The sequence below is a fragment of the Heterobasidion irregulare genome (assembly GCF_000320585.1).
Source record: "Heterobasidion irregulare TC 32-1 unplaced genomic scaffold scaffold_03, whole genome shotgun sequence".
NCBI lineage: Eukaryota > Fungi > Basidiomycota > Agaricomycetes > Russulales > Bondarzewiaceae > Heterobasidion > Heterobasidion irregulare.
In genome coordinates, this window is record NW_009258199.1 from 2599259 (window position 1) to 2620205 (window position 20947).

The 20947-nt window shown below is 41.4% G+C and overlaps 4 protein-coding genes across 4 annotated transcripts; 2 read left to right on the forward strand and 2 right to left on the reverse strand.

Moving 5' to 3' along the window:
• Nucleotides 1–1041: 1041 nt before the first annotated feature.
• On the forward strand, nucleotides 1042–1515 carry HETIRDRAFT_47109 (uncharacterized protein; the record flags this gene model as incomplete). The annotated part of the gene is made up of 1 exon (XM_009544907.1): nucleotides 1042–1515. A coding segment is annotated over one exon (474 nt), but the record flags the coding sequence as incomplete, so codon positions are not given.
• Nucleotides 1516–3306: 1791 nt separating this feature from the next.
• On the reverse strand, nucleotides 3307–4048 carry HETIRDRAFT_116835 (uncharacterized protein; the record flags this gene model as incomplete). Its single annotated transcript, XM_009545991.1, has 4 exons — nucleotides 3307–3416; nucleotides 3438–3630; nucleotides 3651–3789; nucleotides 3933–4048. The coding sequence occupies 4 exons, from the start codon at nucleotides 4046–4048 to the stop codon at nucleotides 3307–3309; spliced, it is 558 nt and encodes a 185-aa protein (XP_009544286.1).
• Nucleotides 4049–5690: 1642 nt separating this feature from the next.
• Nucleotides 5691–6958, reverse strand: HETIRDRAFT_425913 (uncharacterized protein; the record flags this gene model as incomplete). Its single annotated transcript, XM_009545992.1, has 6 exons — nucleotides 5691–5830; nucleotides 6055–6281; nucleotides 6342–6346; nucleotides 6399–6470; nucleotides 6561–6871; nucleotides 6901–6958. 6 exons carry the CDS (start codon nucleotides 6956–6958, stop codon nucleotides 5691–5693), a joined length of 813 nt encoding a protein of 270 aa, XP_009544287.1.
• A 3359-nt stretch (nucleotides 6959–10317) lies between these two features.
• HETIRDRAFT_48430 (uncharacterized protein) lies at nucleotides 10318–12478 on the forward strand (the record flags this gene model as incomplete). Its single annotated transcript, XM_009544942.1, has 6 exons — nucleotides 10318–10611; nucleotides 10678–11135; nucleotides 11199–11259; nucleotides 11611–11736; nucleotides 11816–12229; nucleotides 12326–12478. 6 exons carry the CDS (start codon nucleotides 10318–10320, stop codon nucleotides 12476–12478), a joined length of 1506 nt encoding a protein of 501 aa, XP_009543237.1.
• Nucleotides 12479–20947: the final 8469 nt, after the last annotated feature.

Below are 20947 nucleotides of genomic sequence, written 5' to 3' on the forward strand. Positions count from 1 at the left end.
AATGCAATCAAGGCCAAAGATCTGGTGACCATGTTCGAATGGCTTACCAATAAGGCCATTGCAGTTCAGGGGATGTCTAGGCTAGCCAATTGACTATCCCAACAGCCAGGACAAGGCAGTGACAACTGCATGTTCTGTGGCAGTCCCAAATATTTTATGTGCATCTGTCCCAAGGTTACTGAATATATTCAGATTGGCAAATGCAAGCAGAATATTGAGGGGAAGGTTGTATTGTTAAGCAGGGCATTTGTACCCAGAGAAATCATGGGTGGTAACCTGAAGGACTAAGTTGACAAATAGCATTGTAGGAATTCAGGCCAGTTGGTGACTGGACAAATGATGTTTATGGTAAATGTGGCACCAACTTACCTAATGACAATAGCCTCCTATCACAATTCACCCTTATTGCTGGATGTCACCCTGACTTACTAACTCACCAATGTCTAGCAAATTGCAAGTCTCAAACACAAACTATTTGCACTTCAAACATGGGGTGCAAAAGCACGTGAAATGGCACAGACAGGATGTTCAGCACTTACCCCTTCACCAGTCTCTGAATAATAAGCAATGACTAAAACTCCTAAACCCAAAACCTAACCAACCACCCTGACTCAGTGACTGTCCCTGGTATCAGCCAAGGATGATGCTCTGATCTACTCATATGCCAAAGCCTAGAACACCACCTATGCACTACCACATGAATGCAATATGGGAGCCCCAGTAAAGATACCCTCGGCAAAGAAAAATACTCTGGCCTACAAAACTATAGCACTGATCTATGACAAGAAAATAGTAGCTAAGGTCTACAACAAGGTAATGGCCACTTAGGTAATGCTTACCTAGTGCAAACTACTCTCTCTCTCTGCTGAAGTCTATTCACAGGTTAGGAAAGCTATGTCAGCATGCCAATCATCTGCCAAAGATGCCAACAATGTTTAGACCTTCTACCAAGATGCCAATCTACCCTATACCATCAATAACCTCAAACTACTAACTCAACAGACCATCTCCTTCTTCATCAATATCCTGCACCAACTGAAAATATCTCCACCTAGTACGATCATCATCTTTGGCATATACAAAACATATCTGAAAAATCTACAGCCCAGTCAGGTTCCTCAGCCATTGATAGTCGCTAAAGAGTCATCTGCCCTAAGGCCCATTATTTTCCTTGTCAATCATCAGCAGAAAGTTGAATGCACTATCAATCTGGGTTCACAAGTCATCACCATGTTGGAAGGCATTTGCAACAAATTAGCACTCATCTACAACCCTAAAATCATTCTTAATATACAGTTGGCAAACAGCAAAATTAACCGATCCTTGGGCCTGGCATGTAACATTCCATTCCTCATCAGTGACATTATCTTGTATCTCCAAGTCTATGTCATTCAGAACCCAGCCTATAATGTTCTCCTCTGTTGCCCCTTTGACATCCTCACCAAAAATATTGTCAAGAATTATTTGAATGAAGACCAGACAATTGCCATCAGTGACCTGAATATGGGACAATAAGCCATCATTCTGATAATTAGGCGAGGACCCCCTCGAGTTTTCCACTGAAGACAAGCAGGTTTTTGTGACTTAATAAATTGATCCAAGATCAAGGAGAAGTTGCACTGATTATTTCCACTGATTATGATATCCCTAATTTCCCACTTATCAAAGCATTCTCAGATTTCCATTTTTCATTTCTCTTTTGTCACAATCTTTGTCTCAAGTATATTATGTCCTCTGATTTGGGGCCCAAGAATTATCTTAAAAACAATCTTGATTTTGATATGTCATCCTTCTTTTCCTTAGTTATTCTCAGTTCTCTCTATTCCACTAATATCACCAACCCGGTTGCTATCTTCACCACCAAGTACAAGTACAAACCAGTCACACAGAAAACATGACCAGTTTTGGCTGACCTCCCTGAAAAGTTCTGAATTGTTTGGAATATCATCGGTGACCCTTTCACTGCCCTTCTAGCACTAACACTAAACCCTCCACTATTTATTCTGACTAGCAGATACACCACCAAATAATGCAATCTCATTGACAAAGTCCACTTAGGCAACTTTCTTTGGCTGGCCAAACAATAGGTCATGCATCATTTCATGTATTTATAAGGGATAGGATTTACCTGGGATGATTTGGAATACAGACGTTTTTGTGAGAACTTCTTCCCCCCAGTCAATATGCTGGTAGTTAAACACAAGCCCTAGGTTCAGTGCAACATCCTGATTCTGCTAGGCATCTATGACGAAGTGTGTTGACTTATCAAAACTAAGATCACTGCTAGAGTCTATGAGTCATTGAATTCTTCCTACCAATTGTGCTGGTTTATTGTCATCAAGAAGAAAAATAGCACCTCTACTGGCACCAAACTCCAAATCATTCACAGCCTTGAACCCCTGAATGCAGTCACCATCCTATTATTTAGGTGTGCCACTATATAATGATCAGATCGCTGAATAGTTTGTAGCTCACACATGCAGTGGCATTCTGGATCTCTATGTTAGATACAATGAATAAGGGCTCACCAAACCATCTCACAACTTTACCACATTCCAGACCCCATTCAGTGCCCACCAACTTATTACCCTGCCCATGGGATGGATAAATTTAGTACCTATCTTTCATAATAATGTTACCCACATTTTCTAGCCAGAGATCCCAAACACCACTATTGCTTTCATCAGCAACATCCTAATTTGTGGTCCACTAACTTGATATGAACTCCTAAATGGTGGCTTTGAGACTCACCCTGATAACTTCAGCATCAAGTGATTTATGTGGGAATACTCTCAAGGCCTCAATTGGGTGGTTCAGTGGATGAAGTACAGTAGAGGAACATTTTTGGGACACAAGATGACACTCTGCATGGCCAAAATCATGGTGGTCAGCCATTGTTGCATATACAAAGGAAGGTTACTAGATAAATTGAGGGTAGAATCAATTATGAAGTAGGGACCCTGCAGGGATCTCTTTGATGCTTGGGGATTTTGGGGGATAATTAGTATTGTTTGGATCTTCATTTGGAATTTTGCACACAAAGTGCATGCACTGAATATATTAATATACAAGGATTTTCCATTTATATTTGGCCTAGACCAGATAGTGGCCCAGGATAACCTCTAGTCAGTGCTTCTCAAATTGCCAGCCCTTTAACCAATTGACTATGGATCGGCAGGTAATGTTATTCTCACTGTCAATACCTTACAAATTGCAGTTGGCTTCTATCTCTGTCAATGTGCACTCGACAATTCCCAGGTTTGGTACTATGCTCAATTTAGCTCCATCCCACTGAATGACTGCGAATCACAATTCTTCCAGCCCAAGCTCAAACTCTATGGCCTCTTCTATGCCCTTTAATCGCTCAAAATGTATCTTATTGGCGTTCGGAACCTGATAGTTGAAGTAGATGCACACTACATCAAGGGCATACTTACTAACCCAGATCTCAAACCCAGTGCCAGTATCAATTGGTGGATTGTCTCTATCCTCACCTTCTATTTTACACTTGTACATGTCCCTGGCATCTCTCATAGCCCTGATGGTCTCTCCCAATGACCACCATAACCCTCCGATCAATCTGAAGCCAAAGACAACTTTAACAACTGGATCAATAATCTCTATGGCTTTCTTCATCAGATCAACAATACATTTCCCATCTCTAACCCAAACTCAACCACTGCCATCTTCACCACCTCATAGGTGACTTGTCGAGCGATACCAACTTTAATGATGAAGGCCTGACCATTAACTATTTTGACATCCCAAGATTGCAGAAAGCTTTGGAAGCTGAAGAACACCTATGGTTGGTCCGCAACTGGCACTAAACATTGGTTTGGCCCTTTTTTTTCTCCGACTCTAAATATGCCACCTCTCTACAATATTGCACTGAGTTTTTCTTGCCACTGACAAGCTATGGGGAAAAGACTCACACGGTCAACACAAGATTGTTGCAGCCCTCTCTAGTCAGATCACAATTCTCACTGCTGCCCATGACAACATTGTTCACAAGAGTTTCTATGCCATGACTGCCTTGGTTACTGCACATGAGACAAGATATTTCCTGGTTTGTTCAGACATGTCACCTTTGCCAGATTCATCAAACTCATAATGTTCTCATTCCCCCAACTATTGCCACACCTGCACCACTCTTTGCAAAGATGTATATGGACACCATGTACATGCTGACCACTGGTGGTTTTAAGTATCTTGTTCAAGGTCACTGTTCAGTATTGCACTACCCCAAATTCCACATGCTGCAATATAAAACAAGCTCCATACTTGCTAACTGGATCTTTGAGGATATCCTGTGCCAATGGGAAACACTAGTAGAGATTGTCTCTGACAATAAACCAGCATTTGTCAAGGTGCTTAACTAGCTAGCAAAGAAGTACCATATTTGGCACATCTGTATTTTGGGCTATAATTCCTGTGCCAACAACATTGCCAAATGGCCTTACTTTGATGTTTGGCAGGCTCTGTTCAAGGCTATTGATGGAGACCAGGCCAAGTGGAATTGTGTAGCTTATTTTATATTCTGGGCTGATCGCATTACTGTTTAGCACTGAATGGGCTGTTTCCCATACTTTGCAGCTGCTGGTACCCATCCCCTTCTTTTACTTGATATTGCCGAAGCCACCTGTCTTCTGCCACTACCAACAGTAACTCTCAGCACCACCAAACTTATTGCCCAATATGCCATTACCTTATAAAAACACTGGTTGGATCTTGCCCACCTTCACAGCTTAGTAGTCAGTGCCCAAGTCCAGGCCACCATCTGATTTGAACAGCAACATTTGGCTACCCTTTGCAACTTCAATTTTCACTAAGGCTTACTTGTCCTGATGCACAACACAGCCATAGAAAAGGTGCTCAATCAGAGGATGCGACCCACGGTACTTAGGACCATTGCTGGTAATTTCTAGGAACTAGGGGGGAGTATATATTTTGGCTGAACTTGACAGATTGGTCTTTGATTGGCCAGTAGCAGCATTCTGTGTTATTCCTTATTTTGCTCATAGGTTTCTGAAGCTCACTGACCTCGAAACCCTCCTTGACATCTCACAAGGACACCTTTAGGCTATGGAAGAATCCTGATTAAGTGATGATGACACCAAAGACAACAATGCCAATAAAGATACTAATACTAGCTTAGTCTGATTAGTGGAGGACAACAATGCGGCTTTGGTAATCCCCGATTAGATTCCACTCTCCTATCCTTTGCTCTTTTTGGTTGGTGACTAGAGACAGTCATGATTTCAATAGGGAGAAGGATTCACAGATATACCCATTCCTTATTCCGATTCATTTGTCACAGACATAGACTGACACTCAATTATTTCCATATCTCTTAGTACTTTTGCCACCAACCAATTGCCAACCAAATAGTCAGCCCTTATTTTCCCCATCATTCTATCAAGTACCAAGCTGTATTGAAGACTTCTTCCAATTTGCACAAAACCATAGGGTTTTATGCCTGTGATGACATACTGAGGCTTCCCCTAATATTCCAATTTATTTTCTTTATTTCTACTAAATGCTTTACTTACAAGTACATTCACACACAGTCATTTTACTGACCAATTTCCTCAATGATGCCTCTGGTCTAAGCCAAACATCTCATTTAACTCAGGACAGTCTTTTTACTGTTATATTATATTTTACTATACTATAAAATTATTGAAACTATTCTACTCATTGGGTACAAAATCACCCAACACAGACATATCCAAATCCTCTGCTGCTGATAAATCCTCAACCAAGATGACATCCAAAGATATAGATGGACCTGCCACATCTTGATTGACCATGCCAACAAAGCTCACATATCCTTGGCCACAGCGATCCAGTACCAAAGATTGGATATGATGCCTCGAATAACAATTGATGACAAATGAGACAAGTCAGACAGGGTGGGGACAGCAGCAGAATAGGAGCAGGAGCAGGAGGGAACAGCATAGGTAGTAGTAGAAAAGCACTAGATAGGCTTTTAAGCCTGCATACCTGAGACAACCTAATGAGCTCTTATTCCAGTATAATCAAACTGGTACTCACCTCTGGTCTGCACTATGCTCTTACTGATAGAATATTTAGGCATAAGAACCTCAACCTTATATCTTTTGATTAGGCATAATGCCTCATTCTCTTCCAACTTGTTAGCAGCCTTTGCCTTTGACTTTTCCTTTGCCTTTGACCTCCCCTTGTCCTTTGACATCCACCTGGGCTGGAAACTGCAACCCTTTTGGTGGTCAGCGCACTTGATGCAGGACTCCTGACCAGGCCTAGTATAGCAATAAAATGCCACAGTTGCAAAATCAGAGGAGCACTGACTACAGGCATACTTAGCCTAGAAAAAAACAAGGTTATTATCAGGAGGTGGCAAAAGAGAAGGAACATACTAGGAGGTCACCAGGAACTAGCCCAGGAGGATCCTCGAAAACCCTACTGGCACTATTCCATTCCTCAGGGGCCTAAACCATCAATATCTGACCATGACCAAGGCCTAGCAAAAGCATGACGCAGCCAGAAGACAGCATTTTTTAACACATAAACTCAATGACAATAGCAGCTGCTAACTTCTTGCCTTTCACATCAGCCAGGGCAGCAGAGGCAACCAGATCCATACTCATTTGGTCTAGGGTGTCAATTGCAGATACAAGCTCCAAATCAGCAGCAAATAGATTGGGACAAGAAGAGTCAGTGAATAGATTGGGACAAGAGAAGGCGGACAGTATAGGACAAGAGGAGGAGGCAGTGGCAGCAGAAGGAGAGGCAGAGGGATAAAAGAGGGGAAGGAGATTGGGAGAGGAGTCCAAGGCAGTGCTCCAATGTGCAAACTCAGCCTTGTCAATAAACCCATTTATTAGCTCATCTACCAGTAAATCCTTGAGGCAAGCACACTTGGCAGTGCACACAGCAGCCTCAGCCTCCAAATGCACCACCTGGGCAGCCTCAGCATTACGTTCAGCTGCCACATGAGCAAGCTCAGCCGCCCACTCCTATTCTTCAGCCTCCACATAATAATGAGCCTTTGCAAATTAAGCAGTGTGTAATGGGAGAATACATGCCCCTTATTCCAGCCAGTCATCTGTTGTGACCAGGTTGAGAGCTGCTTCAGCCTCAGCAATCCAGGGAGCTATGGTGCCATTGTCATCGCCACTAGCGGCATTTGAATAGTAAGTCTGAAAGAAAGGTCAGGACAGGATGCAGCAGAAAAAGAAAAACAACTGACAACTTGCTGGGCAAATGTTCAGGCCCATGCTTTATGATCCTTGGGCTCAGCCACCCCATTAGGTAGCGAAGGTATCAGCTCCACAATCTTTTGCTTTAGTTTGAGAATGATGGATAAAGGCATGCTAGAGGAAAGGTAGTATGGGACAGGCAGCAAAGAGAGACTTGGGTGTTAGAATTAATGGTTAATATGTGACCACAGTCACCTGACTAGTGACCTGTGCCCCTATACTTGGCAGAGGCCACAACACAATTCACCATCTTTTCCTAGCACAACTCTCACGCCATTGTCTAGCTTAGACACTCTAAGACTCAGCTACTTTATCACCTAATTAGTTCCCACTCAGGTTTTCCATGCCACTGCTCTCAGCCAAACATCTTCTTACGCAGTTTACTATGCCACCCAAGCTTTTCCATGCCTTTGCACCATTTTCCATGCCACCAGACTTTGCTGGCACAGCTCTGGTCTTTTTTTACATGCCACAGCTATTCTTTCCATACTATTGCTTGTTGCCAACTCTTTCCCACATCCACATGTCATATACCCTAATTCACGTGCAGTAGTTTCATGCCACTTTTTTCCACTCTGACTCATGGTCACTGACTACTGACTAAGGACAGTCAGGGTTTTAGTAGGGAGGAGATGATAAGCACACACCTATGCTAGGGTTTGAGGGAGGTATTCAGGAAGCTTTGGGGAGATACCAAATAGCACTAGATGAGTATTGAGGACACTGACTTGCACCAAACATAGTTAGTCCCTACCTAACTGACTGCAACCTACTAAAGGATGTTTGGCAACATTTAGATCAGTTTGCCCACACTTCACATACTTACCATAACCACATAGGAGTATTACAATAGGTTTTTATGAGATTAGAGCTAGTATTTTGTGTTGGCTGATGTCCTCCATAAGTTAGTTGGTCCTTATCACTTATCTTCCCAACTTCCACATAGTTGCTCAAATGCAATCTTGCACTATTACTTGGCCACCCTGGTCATACATTACTTTTTCTTTATTTTCATTGGCCCACCAATACCTGTTTTTGCTACCTACACTTGGGCAACAGATCCTGAATGTTTGGGATTTTGCCATTGCTGATTAACTTTTACCTTATCACCTTTGGAGCCCATATGGATATCTCACCTACCTTCTTATCCTCTCTGATTGCTAGGGCTTAGCACTTGTTCAACATCTACTCTTATTTCCTGTTTGATATTTTACTTAAAGGCTCTGTTTACTATAAAAACCTACATACAACTCTGGAATAAACCAGCTTTTGCACCCCATAGTTTAGAGCTTATTTATACTCATTTCAACCATTGAAATCATCTTTGTTAACTTCCAAAAACTTGTCATCCTTTTAATTTAGCCTCATTTGTGCTTATACTTATCTCTTTGCTTATATCCCTTGTTCTCCCTTGTATATTGTCAGAGTCCTATGTGGCTTTTGAAGCACATAGTTATTGGTTATACCTTCTTGTCACCAATCAACTCTTCAACCCAGCTTAACTGACCAAATATTTAGTCAGTATTTGGTGCAGTCCTAACACTATTTGGGCACTTTAATCTTACCCTCCTCATTACGCTTTAGTGTACCCTTGCTTTCTCAAGTCCTAACTAACAATTCCTTGTGTATTAGATACTAGCTCCAGTACTCATGCATTAGAGGTTGTTTTGGTGTTGTGCTCAGTACTTAAAGCTACCTCTAGCATATAACCATGCTTCTAAATGTCTGTCTACAGTGATAACAAATCATGATTAATAGTAGTAAGCAGCATAGAATAAGAAGAAATCTGATGAGTCAGAATATTTACCATTTATATGCTAATGCATGAATACTTATGATATTATGAGTCCGAGTCATATGTATATCTCATGACTATGTCCTGAGTCACATGCCTAGATGTGTGTCAAGCCACAGTCCTAGTTGTCAATGTCTAAGTCCTGATTAAGACACCTAATTTTCCTTTTTGTCTATATGCAAAGCACATGTTAGGACATAGTCCTAACACTACCCCCTCTTTTACACTCATTGTTGGCACGTGACATTTGTGTGGTTGGGAGTTCCTAGAGGTGGGTTGTGTCAATAGTGGGAATATGGTGTCTTAGGTGTCCTTCCCAGTTGGCATTGTTGATCATCCTCTCTTGTATTTGTTAGTAATACCCAAAATCCTCTGCCATATGGTTTATCTGTATCTAAAAAAAATCAACCACTTTATAGTATGCATTATAGTTGCATATGAAGTTTCAGGCAGTGACATCAGGGCAGTGGCAAATGCATGTGATCAGTGTTGGTGGCTGACTGATGACCTGAGGTCAGCGAAAGGTTGAGGCTCTAACCTGACCAGAGGTCCGACCTGGGTCTTGACCTAGTCTGACCGAGTTGGTAGAATAAAATTTGAAATTACAAGCATGCACATAATTTTGTATCAATCACTTTGAGCACCCCATCTCCTTCCTGCTACTTGGGTGTCGACCACCATGACCCTGCCTGAAGAGCTTTCTGCACCACCAAATGGCCAAAGCTCCCTTTGGGCCTACTTTCATAAGTTCAAGGGATGGAACTACAAGGACAACCAAACCCATAAGGCGGCATGGTGCAAAGCTTATGTAAAAAGCAAGTGTCAAGAGATACAACAGGCAGACGAAGTAGCAGCTACACGAGGGGGGATAGAAAATGTTCGTACTATAGATGATTTGTTCGAGCTAGGTGTGTTGCAAGCAGTCTTTGTGTGATGATTTCAGACAAGCTGACATGGCCTACCTGATTAGCTGTAAAAAGCATTGAACCAATATGTGGCAAGCTGGGCAGAATGTTAACTCACCTAAAGAAATGCAAGACTATTGATGGAAAGGACCTCGAGGAGGCACAGGAGAAACGAAAGGCTGAACTTGAGTTTTCTCAGCCTAGCGCACAGCAGAACCTGACATCACCTGACTCCAATGTGCACTCACACAGTAAAACAAAGAGTGCCGGTCCCCCTTCATATCCGATAATTCAATCTTGCAACTCACATCAGATAGGGGATGACTCACCGTACAATCAGCAGAAGACAGATTACCAGGGCTTGTTAGAGAGCGAGATGCAGGGCGAGTTCTCGAAAGACTTCACTCGACTTCTGGTTGCAAACGGGGTGGCTTGGTATGTTACGGAGAATCCTGAGACAAAGGCATTTGTGAACAAGTGGTGCCCGAAGATAGTTCACATACCTCATCGACAGTTATTGGCTGGCCCGCTGTTGGATAAAGCAGTTGAGATGGCAGTGGGGAAGGTACAGGCTCGGGTCAAGGGTGGGCTGGCAATGGGTGAGTGTGATGGATGGACACATGGGTCAAAGACTCCAATTGAGACTTCGATGATGACAGTGGCAAACGAGGTGAGATTGGACAGACTAGATGGTGGTACAAAAGCTAATGAACCTTGGCATTATTCTCTTCAATAGCACTACCTTGTTTGCACACATGATCTGTCAGGCCAGCCAAAGACAGGTGACAATCTATATGCAATAATAAAATCTGACAAGCAGTACATCGAGGATACATACCTTGTCGAAATTATTGCGTGGATTACAGACGATGGGCCAGATGGAAAGAAGGCACATCGTCTTCTGCATCAGGACCACCCTTGGATCATCGTGTCCGTATGTTGGGCCCACCAAATCAATCTTATCGTTGGTGACTACTTGAAACAAAACCCAATGCTCAAGCTTTATGTCAACCAAGCCATTAAGGTCATCAAATGGTTTCGAGATCATGACTTACCCTGTCAATGGCTCAATCAAGAACAGCTTCTTGATCACCCCCATGCTTTAGCCCTTGTCCTTCCCGTTATCACTTGCTGGATGTACCACTACCTCTCGATATCTCGTCTTCTTACGGTCTCAGGGCCGTTGCGGGCTTTGTGCATGAGGCGAGAGAATGATATCCTGAACTGTGCAGGATAAGAGAATGAGGCAAAGCAGAGGGTAGAGGAGGTGATGGGCATTGTGGAGGACCCTGAGTTCTGGGATCAGATCTGCTGGTACGTCTGTTTGATCTCTCTAATCCCTTCTTAGCTGACATCTGACCCTGTGTGCAGTGTTCAGGCACACCTTGAGCCCCTGGCCATTGCAAACAACATTGCTCAAGCTTCGTATACCCGATTTGACCACATACTCCTCACTCTCGGCAATCTCTTCCATGTATATGGCGATCACAAACTTGATGCACTTGTTCGTGCCAGCCTACAGAATAGTTTGGAGAAGCACTGGCGAGCTGCAGATCAACAAGCAGCAATCTTCACAACATGGGCGAACCCATACATCTGGGGTCGACCATTTAACGGCAACATCCTTCTTCAGGCCTTATTAGTTCGCATTGCAATGGATCTCTTCAAGCGGGTATATGGAAGGGAGGCAAACTTAGATTTCTGGAAGGCATGTACTGAGTATCACCATTGCCAAGGTCGGTTTTCGGATGAGAACATGGCTCTTTCATTTGTACAACAGGCTTGCAAGAAAGAGGTGCGTAGAGTTGTGTCTTTGTGCAAGGCTTGCTTACAGCCTCTGCATTTGGGGAATTGTTTCTTACTCTCTCACAAAGGGCAAGGAGTTGGATGTTGTCCGAGTATGGCATGCTCTTGAAGATGAGAAGGCAGGCCCCGACTTTAACGGTCACCAAGGCCTTATCAAGCTTGCAATTCGTCTTCTCAGTATCATTGTCAACTCTGCGGGATCGGAACGCAGTTTCACAAAGTTCGGTAACATACATACCAAACTCCACAACCGCCAATCCACCTCTTCGATGCACAAGATCACGACTGTACACATAGACATTGAACGTGACCATGCCAACTCGAAACACCAACGGCTCAAGCGCAAGTTCAGTGATGTTGATGGCAAAGAGTCCACTGATCCAACAACTACCCCGAAATCATCATTCTCTATCCTCAATGAGATGCTGCCCCTGTCGGCCAATCTTCCCCTCGAGCCTGAGGAGGGCGCGGAGGACATCGGAGTCATTGCTGATGGGCTTTGTGATAATATTGAGGCTTGTGAAGCAGTCGAAGTCGACAGTCACGGCAATACTGCGACTGCGACCCCCTCTTTCAAGCCCATCAAGCTGTGCGATCTTTTCGCTTATCCAGTGTTGACCACTGATTCTGGTGAGCACTCCAACTCGTCGCTTGGATTCTTTTGGAAGAGTGGTGTTAGGAATGTTGAGCTTGAGATGGACTTACATGCGAAACTTTGTGGAGAGGACTAAGAATGTTGTCTGGCTTCATTATTGTACTCATTATATGGACTGTATGATATTTCTCATTTACTTTACCTTTCACAATGGTGATAGGCTGAATCCTGTTGCAACAATCTTATTTGTTTCCCTCGAGTATAGTGAAGGTCAGCCCATGGTCAAGGAGAGCTTGACTGACCCAAGCTCCGGCCGGACCTATCGGTCTGACCTGGGTCTGACCTGGGTCTGACCGGGTCAGTCACCAACACTGCATGTGATAGGGCAGTCAGCAATAAGGTGTCTCTGTTAGTTGCACTCCTAACAGACTTGGGTTTCTTCAGTGGGTGGTGGTAGTATAAGGGGAGGAGGTAAGAGCAGGGGAGCCAAGAGTAAAGGCCAAACTTGTTCTGAGGCACATGCGCCACTCCACCAGTTATTTAGCATGGGTGGTGGTGCCAGTTGTGGCAACAGCATGTCAACCATGTACAATACTGCATATTCATGCACTACTTGTTCCAGGTTGTATAGAGGACTAGTGGGGTGAGAAATGGGTTGACCTACATTATCAAAGTTAGGAATGGGAGGGAGTCAGTTCCTAGGGAAAGGGTCTGCATAGGGGTAGGGGAGAGCATTGTAAATGTCAGTCATGGGGAGGGTGCAGAAGGGCTTTGGCACTAGAAGGGAAAGCAGGAATAGGAAAGCGGTACTGTTGAGGAAGAGTGAGAGTAAAGAGGAAGTTATATTGCTAAAGAAGAAAGGCTGTTGGAAAAGTTGAGGAGAGGGTTGGGTCTTGATGACTGTCCATTTATAAGTTTCCTTTGAGTTTGAGCAAGTAACAATAATAGTGCTGCAAAGGCTTGGATTGGGGTAAGGATGGTAGGATTGGCAAGGATCATGTATCAGGCAGTATCTGTCTTGGTAGTTTATTGGTGATTTACAGCCATTTGCCTGGCTATGCCAAACTGTAGTTCATCTGCCTTTGCAGCTCTTGGTAAGCTTGGGTGCACTAATTTGGGCTATTTGTCAGTTTGTGTTTGGGCTCTAAGAGCTTTCCTCCTTGGCCTTATTCAATGAAGTGTCTGTAGTTGCCTTCTTGTCTTCTTGGTAGTCTGTTTGTGGCACCAAATCTAGGGTGCTATTCAATACAGTGGAGCATTTCTTGGATCAAGTGATCTATTTGTTGACTTTTTTTTATAATCCAAGGGACCTTCAATCCTGTGGATAGAAGCTTCTTCCTGATTGGGTGATTTTGGAGTTTTTTTTTGAGTTTGGCTTCTTCTAGTTTCTTGGCTTGTTTTTCTGCTGCTTCCATTATCTATAGCACTTTGAATCTTGTAGCAATAAGCTTTCTTCCAATGGGGAGTCCTAGGAGTCTCCTCTTAAGTTGATCTTTTTTGATCTGATTGTTTAGGGCTTCTTTGATCTGTGGAATTTTTGATACTATAGATAGGAGCTTTTTTCTGATTGGGCGTGTTTGAAGCTTCTTCTTGATCTAATCTTCTTCAACAGCTTGATTATACTTCAGTTCAATCATTAAGGCTAAGATTGATGCTTCTATTCCTTTAACTACAGAGAGGTGTTTACAATAAAACTCCATGATAGCTTCTTTAGTATTAGTGACATCTGGAAAACCCCCCCTTTGTATTAACCTCTAATGAGTTCCATTTATGCATAATTAAGAATGATGAGGATTAGACATTTTAAGCTTACCCCCCTCTAAACCTGTTCTAATTAGACATAATTTACCTAAATTAGGAATTATTAGGATTGATTATAACTTGAAATTTCGGAAAAATCATAATAAATCAAGCATCACAGTTCTCGTAGCCTTCTTATAGAGTCATGTCTATTAGAGCACTAGTTAAATACCTAAACACAGAATATACCTTATAACAAACTTGCCTTCTGCCAGAGTTGAACCAATAACCTCATGTATGCAAGCACCCAGGACAGATGCTCTAAGCTACTAAGCCACAAGGTCTAATATATAAACTTGGTGGTCTAAGTAAGTGGGCGTAATATAGGCAACCTCAGCATCTCTGATTTTATTTAACATTTATATTTCTTCTATCTTATAAATAAATAAGTCAATAAATACCTAAAAAGTCAGGTCTTTCAGGATTTAGTTTAAACACCAGCTAAGAAGATAATAAACTAATGGAAAATTGATAATACACTTTATATAGGATAAAAATAAATTATGGCACTTATACAATTTGGACTGAGAATGTGTAAAACTATGATTGAGTGTAATATTCAATGGGACTCTACTAGTATAGACAATGCTACCTGAATTTGCAAATTTGATCAAAAACATGATTATGAATAATCAAGATCCAATAAGAGAGAGGGGTTTTCCAAATAGCCACTAGTAAGGTAGAGGGTAGAGACAAGAGTATATATATGGCATGCTTATATATAAATAAGCACAAGATTGTTGGAGGTGAACTTGGTGAACTTAATATGCTTAATGCATATATTTCCTATATAGCAGGCAAATATATTATTCTAGCACCACATACCAATATGACTGTCTTTTCCATAGCCTAATAGCTAGAGGAAAACACCAAGTTTGAGCATCTTCTGTATAATAAGGCAATAAACAATATAAATAGTGCTAAAAATTGTAATATCAATAGTGATGATAATTGTGTGCTGCACAAGACAGTATTAGCCACTATACTAATATACAAGGTCTATAAGGCTGCATATAGTATATCCCTAAGTCCAACCCACATGTTGTGTCCTATAATGACCAGTAGCAGGCATTGGCTAACAATGACAACTTTAATGATCTTGTGTGCAAGGACAAGGTACCTAGGTCTTCATAGCCTCCTGTGGCAGCTGCCAAGCTGCCAACAAAGTGGCTGGGGGCATCAATGCACATTTTTCTCTTTTGATATCCCTTATAAAAGCAGCTGGAAAGTCAGCAAAAAAGCTACAAGATAATGGTATAGGCATATATGAAGGAGAGTAATATGCTGAAATAGTATAGAATGTGCCATATCTTTACCTTCTCACTGATAGAGCAGTAGTACTTACTATTTTCTACTAATAATTAAAGACTACTTAGTATAGAATTAGTGCTAATATCATGAAATTAGAAACCAATCCAATGCTCACAATGTATTGCTCCCAATTAATAAATTAGACACTTTTACATACTATTAACACTTTTAGATACTATTAACACTTTTAGATACTTTTAGACACTATTAGATATAATCCGGAGCTAATACAAGGGGGTGTTTTTCTAGATGGATGTTTGCTGCTAATTCCAAAGAGTTATCTGATTTAGGATAGCCCTTCTATTTGATCAGGTACTGTAGGGTCTTCAATCATCCAAAGTGTTGGGCTCTGATAATCTTCTCAACTTCAAATTCTTCTTGCCCTTTAATTAGGTCTAGGGCCAGTTTAGAGTAGTTGGGGCCATAGACTTTGTTCTCTTTATAGGGTGTAAGTCAACTAGCATAGAAGACATTGTGGATACACTGCCAGCTGTGTGGCAGTTTCAGTTTAAAGTTAACTGTTCCAATAGTGTTAGTTTCAAATGGCCCAAAGCATTTGGGCCTTAGTTTCTCCAAAGGGTGGTCGGTGTGGATGTGTTTTCCATCTAGCCATACATGGTCTCTCTTCTTGAAGGGTGGTAGTTCCATTCCAAAATGGTTATGCTGTATCCTCATGGCTTCAGCTGTGATTTTGAGGCTGGCTTGTGCTTTTTTCCTAGCATATTGTAGAGCTTTGAGATAAGCATTGGTGGTAGGGACATTTATATTTCCTATGATAGCTAGATATGCTCTTAGCTGGTATCTATATGGAAGTTCAAATGGTGATTTCTTTGTGGCTGAGTGCTGATGTATATTATGGGCATATTCTGCATAGGAGATCAGGGTTGCCCAGTCATCCTGTAATAAGTTGCAAAAGGCTCTAAGATATTGTTCCAGTTCTTGATTCATTTGTTCAGTAGTGTCATCTGTCTATGGATAGTAGGCTATATTAAGTGCTGATTTGATTTTAAGTTTTTTGAGTAGGGCTTGTGCCACTTTTGACACAAATTGTATTCCCCTATTTGATATGATTTTGTCAGGTAGTCCATATCTTCTCCAGGTGTGATCTAATAGTAGTTGGGCTGTTCTATCTAAGTTGATGGTTTTCAGACATAGTGTGATTATCACTGCTTTAGTGAATCTGTCTGTTACTACATGGAGTGAGTCAAATCCTTTTGACTAGGGTAGGTCTGTGATAAAGTCCATAGTGATCATTCTAAAGGGTTAGTCTGGAATTTCTGTTGGTTGGAGGGGGACCATTGCCAGGTATGTATCATTCTTGGTAAATTGGCAGGTTGCACATCCTTCTACATATTAGTGGACTATGTTTGATATTCCCGGCTAAGTAAATTCTTGTCCAACTGAGGGCTAGAGTTCTTCTTTGTCCTGGATGTCTTGCCGCTAGATTATTGTGATTCATCTTGATTATTTCTCAATAAATTTGTTTATCTTAAGAAACATAGGTTTTTTCTCTGTGTGGGACAAGTCAATTTTTGTTGTTCCATTCTTGTAGTCCTTTCTTCATACTGTGAGGACCTAGTTCCTTGACCTTGGTTAGGGTTTTGATTAACCACTTGTCTTTCTGGTTTGCTTCTATGATTCATTTCTTGAGGTCTTTGTTAATCAAAGTAACATCTCCCTGTCCTGTGGCTCTGATATGCCATAACCTGTGGGGGTCTAGTTTTTCTGTAGTGATTTCATTGATGTTTGCAAAAAGATTGGGTTCCAAGAGCATTTTGCCTAAATTGTTAAATTCTACCCCCACTTTATGGTCTGGATGCTACAACAAACCATCAGATTTATTGGTGACTCCCGCCTTATACATCAATTTATGGTCAAAATGCAAGAGAAAGAGCGACCATCAAGCTTGCCAATGGTTCAACTTTTGGCTTGAATGGAACCATTCTAGGTTTTTGTGGTCCATCCAGACATCAACTGGGTTCCTGGTGCCCTCCAAATAATGTTGCCAAGCTTCAAAGGCCCAGACAACTACTAGCAACTCCTTGTCATGGATTGGATAGTTGTATTCTGTAGCTGAGAGTGATTTGGAAATATAGGCACAGGAGTGCCATTTTCCATTTGGGGCAACTTGTGATAATACTGCTCTAGTGGGGAGTTGGGGGCATTGCATTCCAATATGGAAGGGATTCCTAGTTTCTAGCATGACAAGAATCAGGGATAATATGAATGTCTTCTTGAGTGCTTGGAATGCTTTTTCGCATGCTAGTGTCTAATCCCAGTTGTGTTCTTTCTGTATTAATTCATAATCCCAGTTGTGTTCTTTCTGTATTAATTCAAATAGTGGCCTTGCTATTTTCGAGTAATCCTTGATAAATCTGCAATGGAAATTGCAAAATCCTAAAAATGATTGGACTTCCTTGACTTTGGTCAGTATTGGCCAGTCCATAATACCAGCCACTTTGATTGGGTCCATTTCTAGATGTCCATGGGATATGATGTATCCCAGGTAATCAATTTTTTTCTTGTGGAAATGGCATTTTGACAGTTGCAAGTATAAACTGTTATCCTATAAAACCTGTAAAATCTGTTGTATTGTCTTGATGTGTTCATCCATATTTTTGGAGAATACCAGGATGTCGTCTATATAGATAGCCACTTTTCTAGCATAGATCAGGTTCTTGAATAGCAAGTTCATCATTGTTTGGAATATTGCTGGTGAGTTGGTTAGGCCAAAGTATATCACTTATGGTCCATATATTCCCAAGTTTGTTATGAATTCTGCTTTGTGGACATTCTTTTCATTAATGAGTATGTTATTATATCCTGTGTTGATGTCTACTAGCAAGAAATATTCTGCTTCTGTCAAGAAATCTAGTAATTCTTGAATAATTAGTAGTGGGTACTTGTTCTTGATTGTTATTTCATTAAGCTTCTGGTAGTCTACTACTGGCTATAGTTTTCCATTTTTCTTTTTAATGAAGAAGAATGGGGATGCCATGTGCAACTTGGATTCTTAAAAGAATCCTTTCTTGAGATGCTTGTCAATGAACTTCTTGAGTTCTTGTTCTATGGGGCTGAGGCTGTATAGTTTCAGCCTGAGCAAGTGTTCTGTTTTGTCCTTGAGTTCTATCTTGTGATCCCAAAGTCACTTAGATGGTAATTTCCCTGGTTTTTGGCCTTCAAAAACCTTCCTATACTTCTAATATTCTTTGGGGATGATTTCTTCAAAGGATAGTTTGGGTTTTCTTTTTGAAGCTTCTTCTGCCAATTTTTATGAATTGGTGTGCTTTGTTTGTTTGCCTGTTGCTGCTTTGACAGGTTCCACTTTCTGTGCCAGTGTATTGGCAGTGGAAGTTTTCATGCAATGGATGTTAAATCCTTCCTTGCTATTATTATATAGTTCCAGGGCTTCTAGTTGCCCTGTGTCTAGGCATCTGACAAGGTATACTTTGTCTTTATCTAGATCCATAGAAAAAAGTGCCAATAGTGGTTCATCATCCTCTTGAGTCTTCTCTTTGGCCCACTTTGGTGCTGTATAATGCTTGGCTTGAATCCTAAGGTAGTACTCCAGTTTCATTCCTTTGGGTTACGAACCTCCGATTTTAGATATTATCCATAGATATGGTATTGTAGTATTTCCCACTTTCCTGCCTGTATATGCTCTTCTTAACTTCTGCAATGGGATTAAGTAGTTACTTTTTTATGGTACTGTTACCATGCACTATATCTCTGGGTCTTGATGTCCTGGTTTCTTGAAAGCTCTCTTGGCTTTAATTAGTCTTTCTTTGATTTGGCAGAACTTTGGGCACCTAATAAAGTGTAATCCATAGGTATGCCAATCAACTTTTGGGTTGTGTTCTAACAACTAGTCAGTTCCTAAAATGATGTTTTCTTTCCCAATTTCAGCTATATAGAATTTTGCCAATTTGGCATGTGTTCCTCCTTGTTTACCTAGAACTTGTAGTTTCAGTTCTGCAAATCTCATGATGGGTCCCTTTTTGAACCCTGTATTCTGGACCATGTTAACTGGTATAGGGTGGGGGGTTTTTTGTGTGTAGATTCAATGCCTTTCTATAAAGTTGGGATACATGAATATTCCTGTGGCTCCACTATCAACTAAAGCCTAGGTAGCAGCTTCTCGATTCTTGCCTATAAGTTTTGTCTCAACCCAAAGTGATGGTGCACTATGTAATTTCATTTCCAAGAGATATAATATATCTGGATGTCCATGCTCTTAGTTAGCATCATTGCTGGCTAGGAGAGCATACCAGTTTCCTGCAAAAATCCTACTCTTCACACTTGCTGCTAGTAGAAGAGACTTTAAAAATTCTTTGATTTGCTAAAGGTATAGACTTTAGCAATTTCATCGAGGCTAAGCCCCATCATCATTTGTTGGATGTGGGTGACTCTTTGTTTGCCTTCTTCTTGGTCTTCTTGGTCTCCTCCTTTTTCTTCTTCTATCACCCTCATCATGCAGGGTCTTGGAAGGAATCTTCCTTGTGAAGTGGAGAGAATCTTTGTTTAGGTTAGGAGGGGCATCTGTATGCCATGTGCCAGGGTTTCTTGCAATAGAAGCACTTTTCTTTTTTGGCAAGTCAGTTTTTTTCTTCTGGTGTAAGTTTCTTAAAGCAGATGGCATCAATGTTCATTTCTGCTACATCCACATTCATAGGGACATATTGTGACTCCCACTCTTGATGTGGTTGCAGGGCAAAGTTGGAATAGTAATTGCTTGGGGTAAAGACTTGATATTTTCCCTGCCTAAGGTCTCATGCTCACATCTCTTCTATGCACATAGCTTTTTGTCTCTTGGCCTTGGCTACTAGTTTATTCTAGATAGTTTGTGCTACTAGGTCTTGATAAATCCCTCTGGCCAGTTCCCATTTAAGGCCTCTTAAGAAGTGTGTCTTCTTGGTTTCAAAATCAACCCCTGCTATTTTAGCAATTTGCTCAAATAGCTGAAGATATATGTTGAAGGATTCCTTTTCTTAGTTGATCCTGGCCAGTTTGTCTCTAGCATCTGCTGTCTTGCTGAATTCTTCAAAGTCTGTAGAGATTTTTTGTTTGACCAAGGTCATGTCTTGAGTTAGTTTCTATGCATATAAGTCCCAGTTGTTATTTGAGTTCCTTGCTTTGGTGAAATTCCTTGACTATATTCTAGCTGATCCTCCTTTCATATAGGACAGCACATAAGCAATCTTAGTAAATTTATCTAGGAAGTCATGTTTCCTGGCAAGGATTATTAGGTTGATTTCATGGAGGAACTGCTTGGTTCATTTCCTGTTTCTATCAAAAAGGAGGGGGGTTTGGCCATAGCCAGTCCCTTAGACTCAGGATTTCTAGGATTTATTGACATCTCACTGGTTGGGGACTGCAGATCATCAGGAGGCTTTCTATCTAAATCTGGTTCTTAAGTATGCTCTTTCCAGGGGCTTTTGACTAATAAAGGGGTTTTGAAGCTTGCTTAGGGAGAGTTTCTTATATTGGGGATATA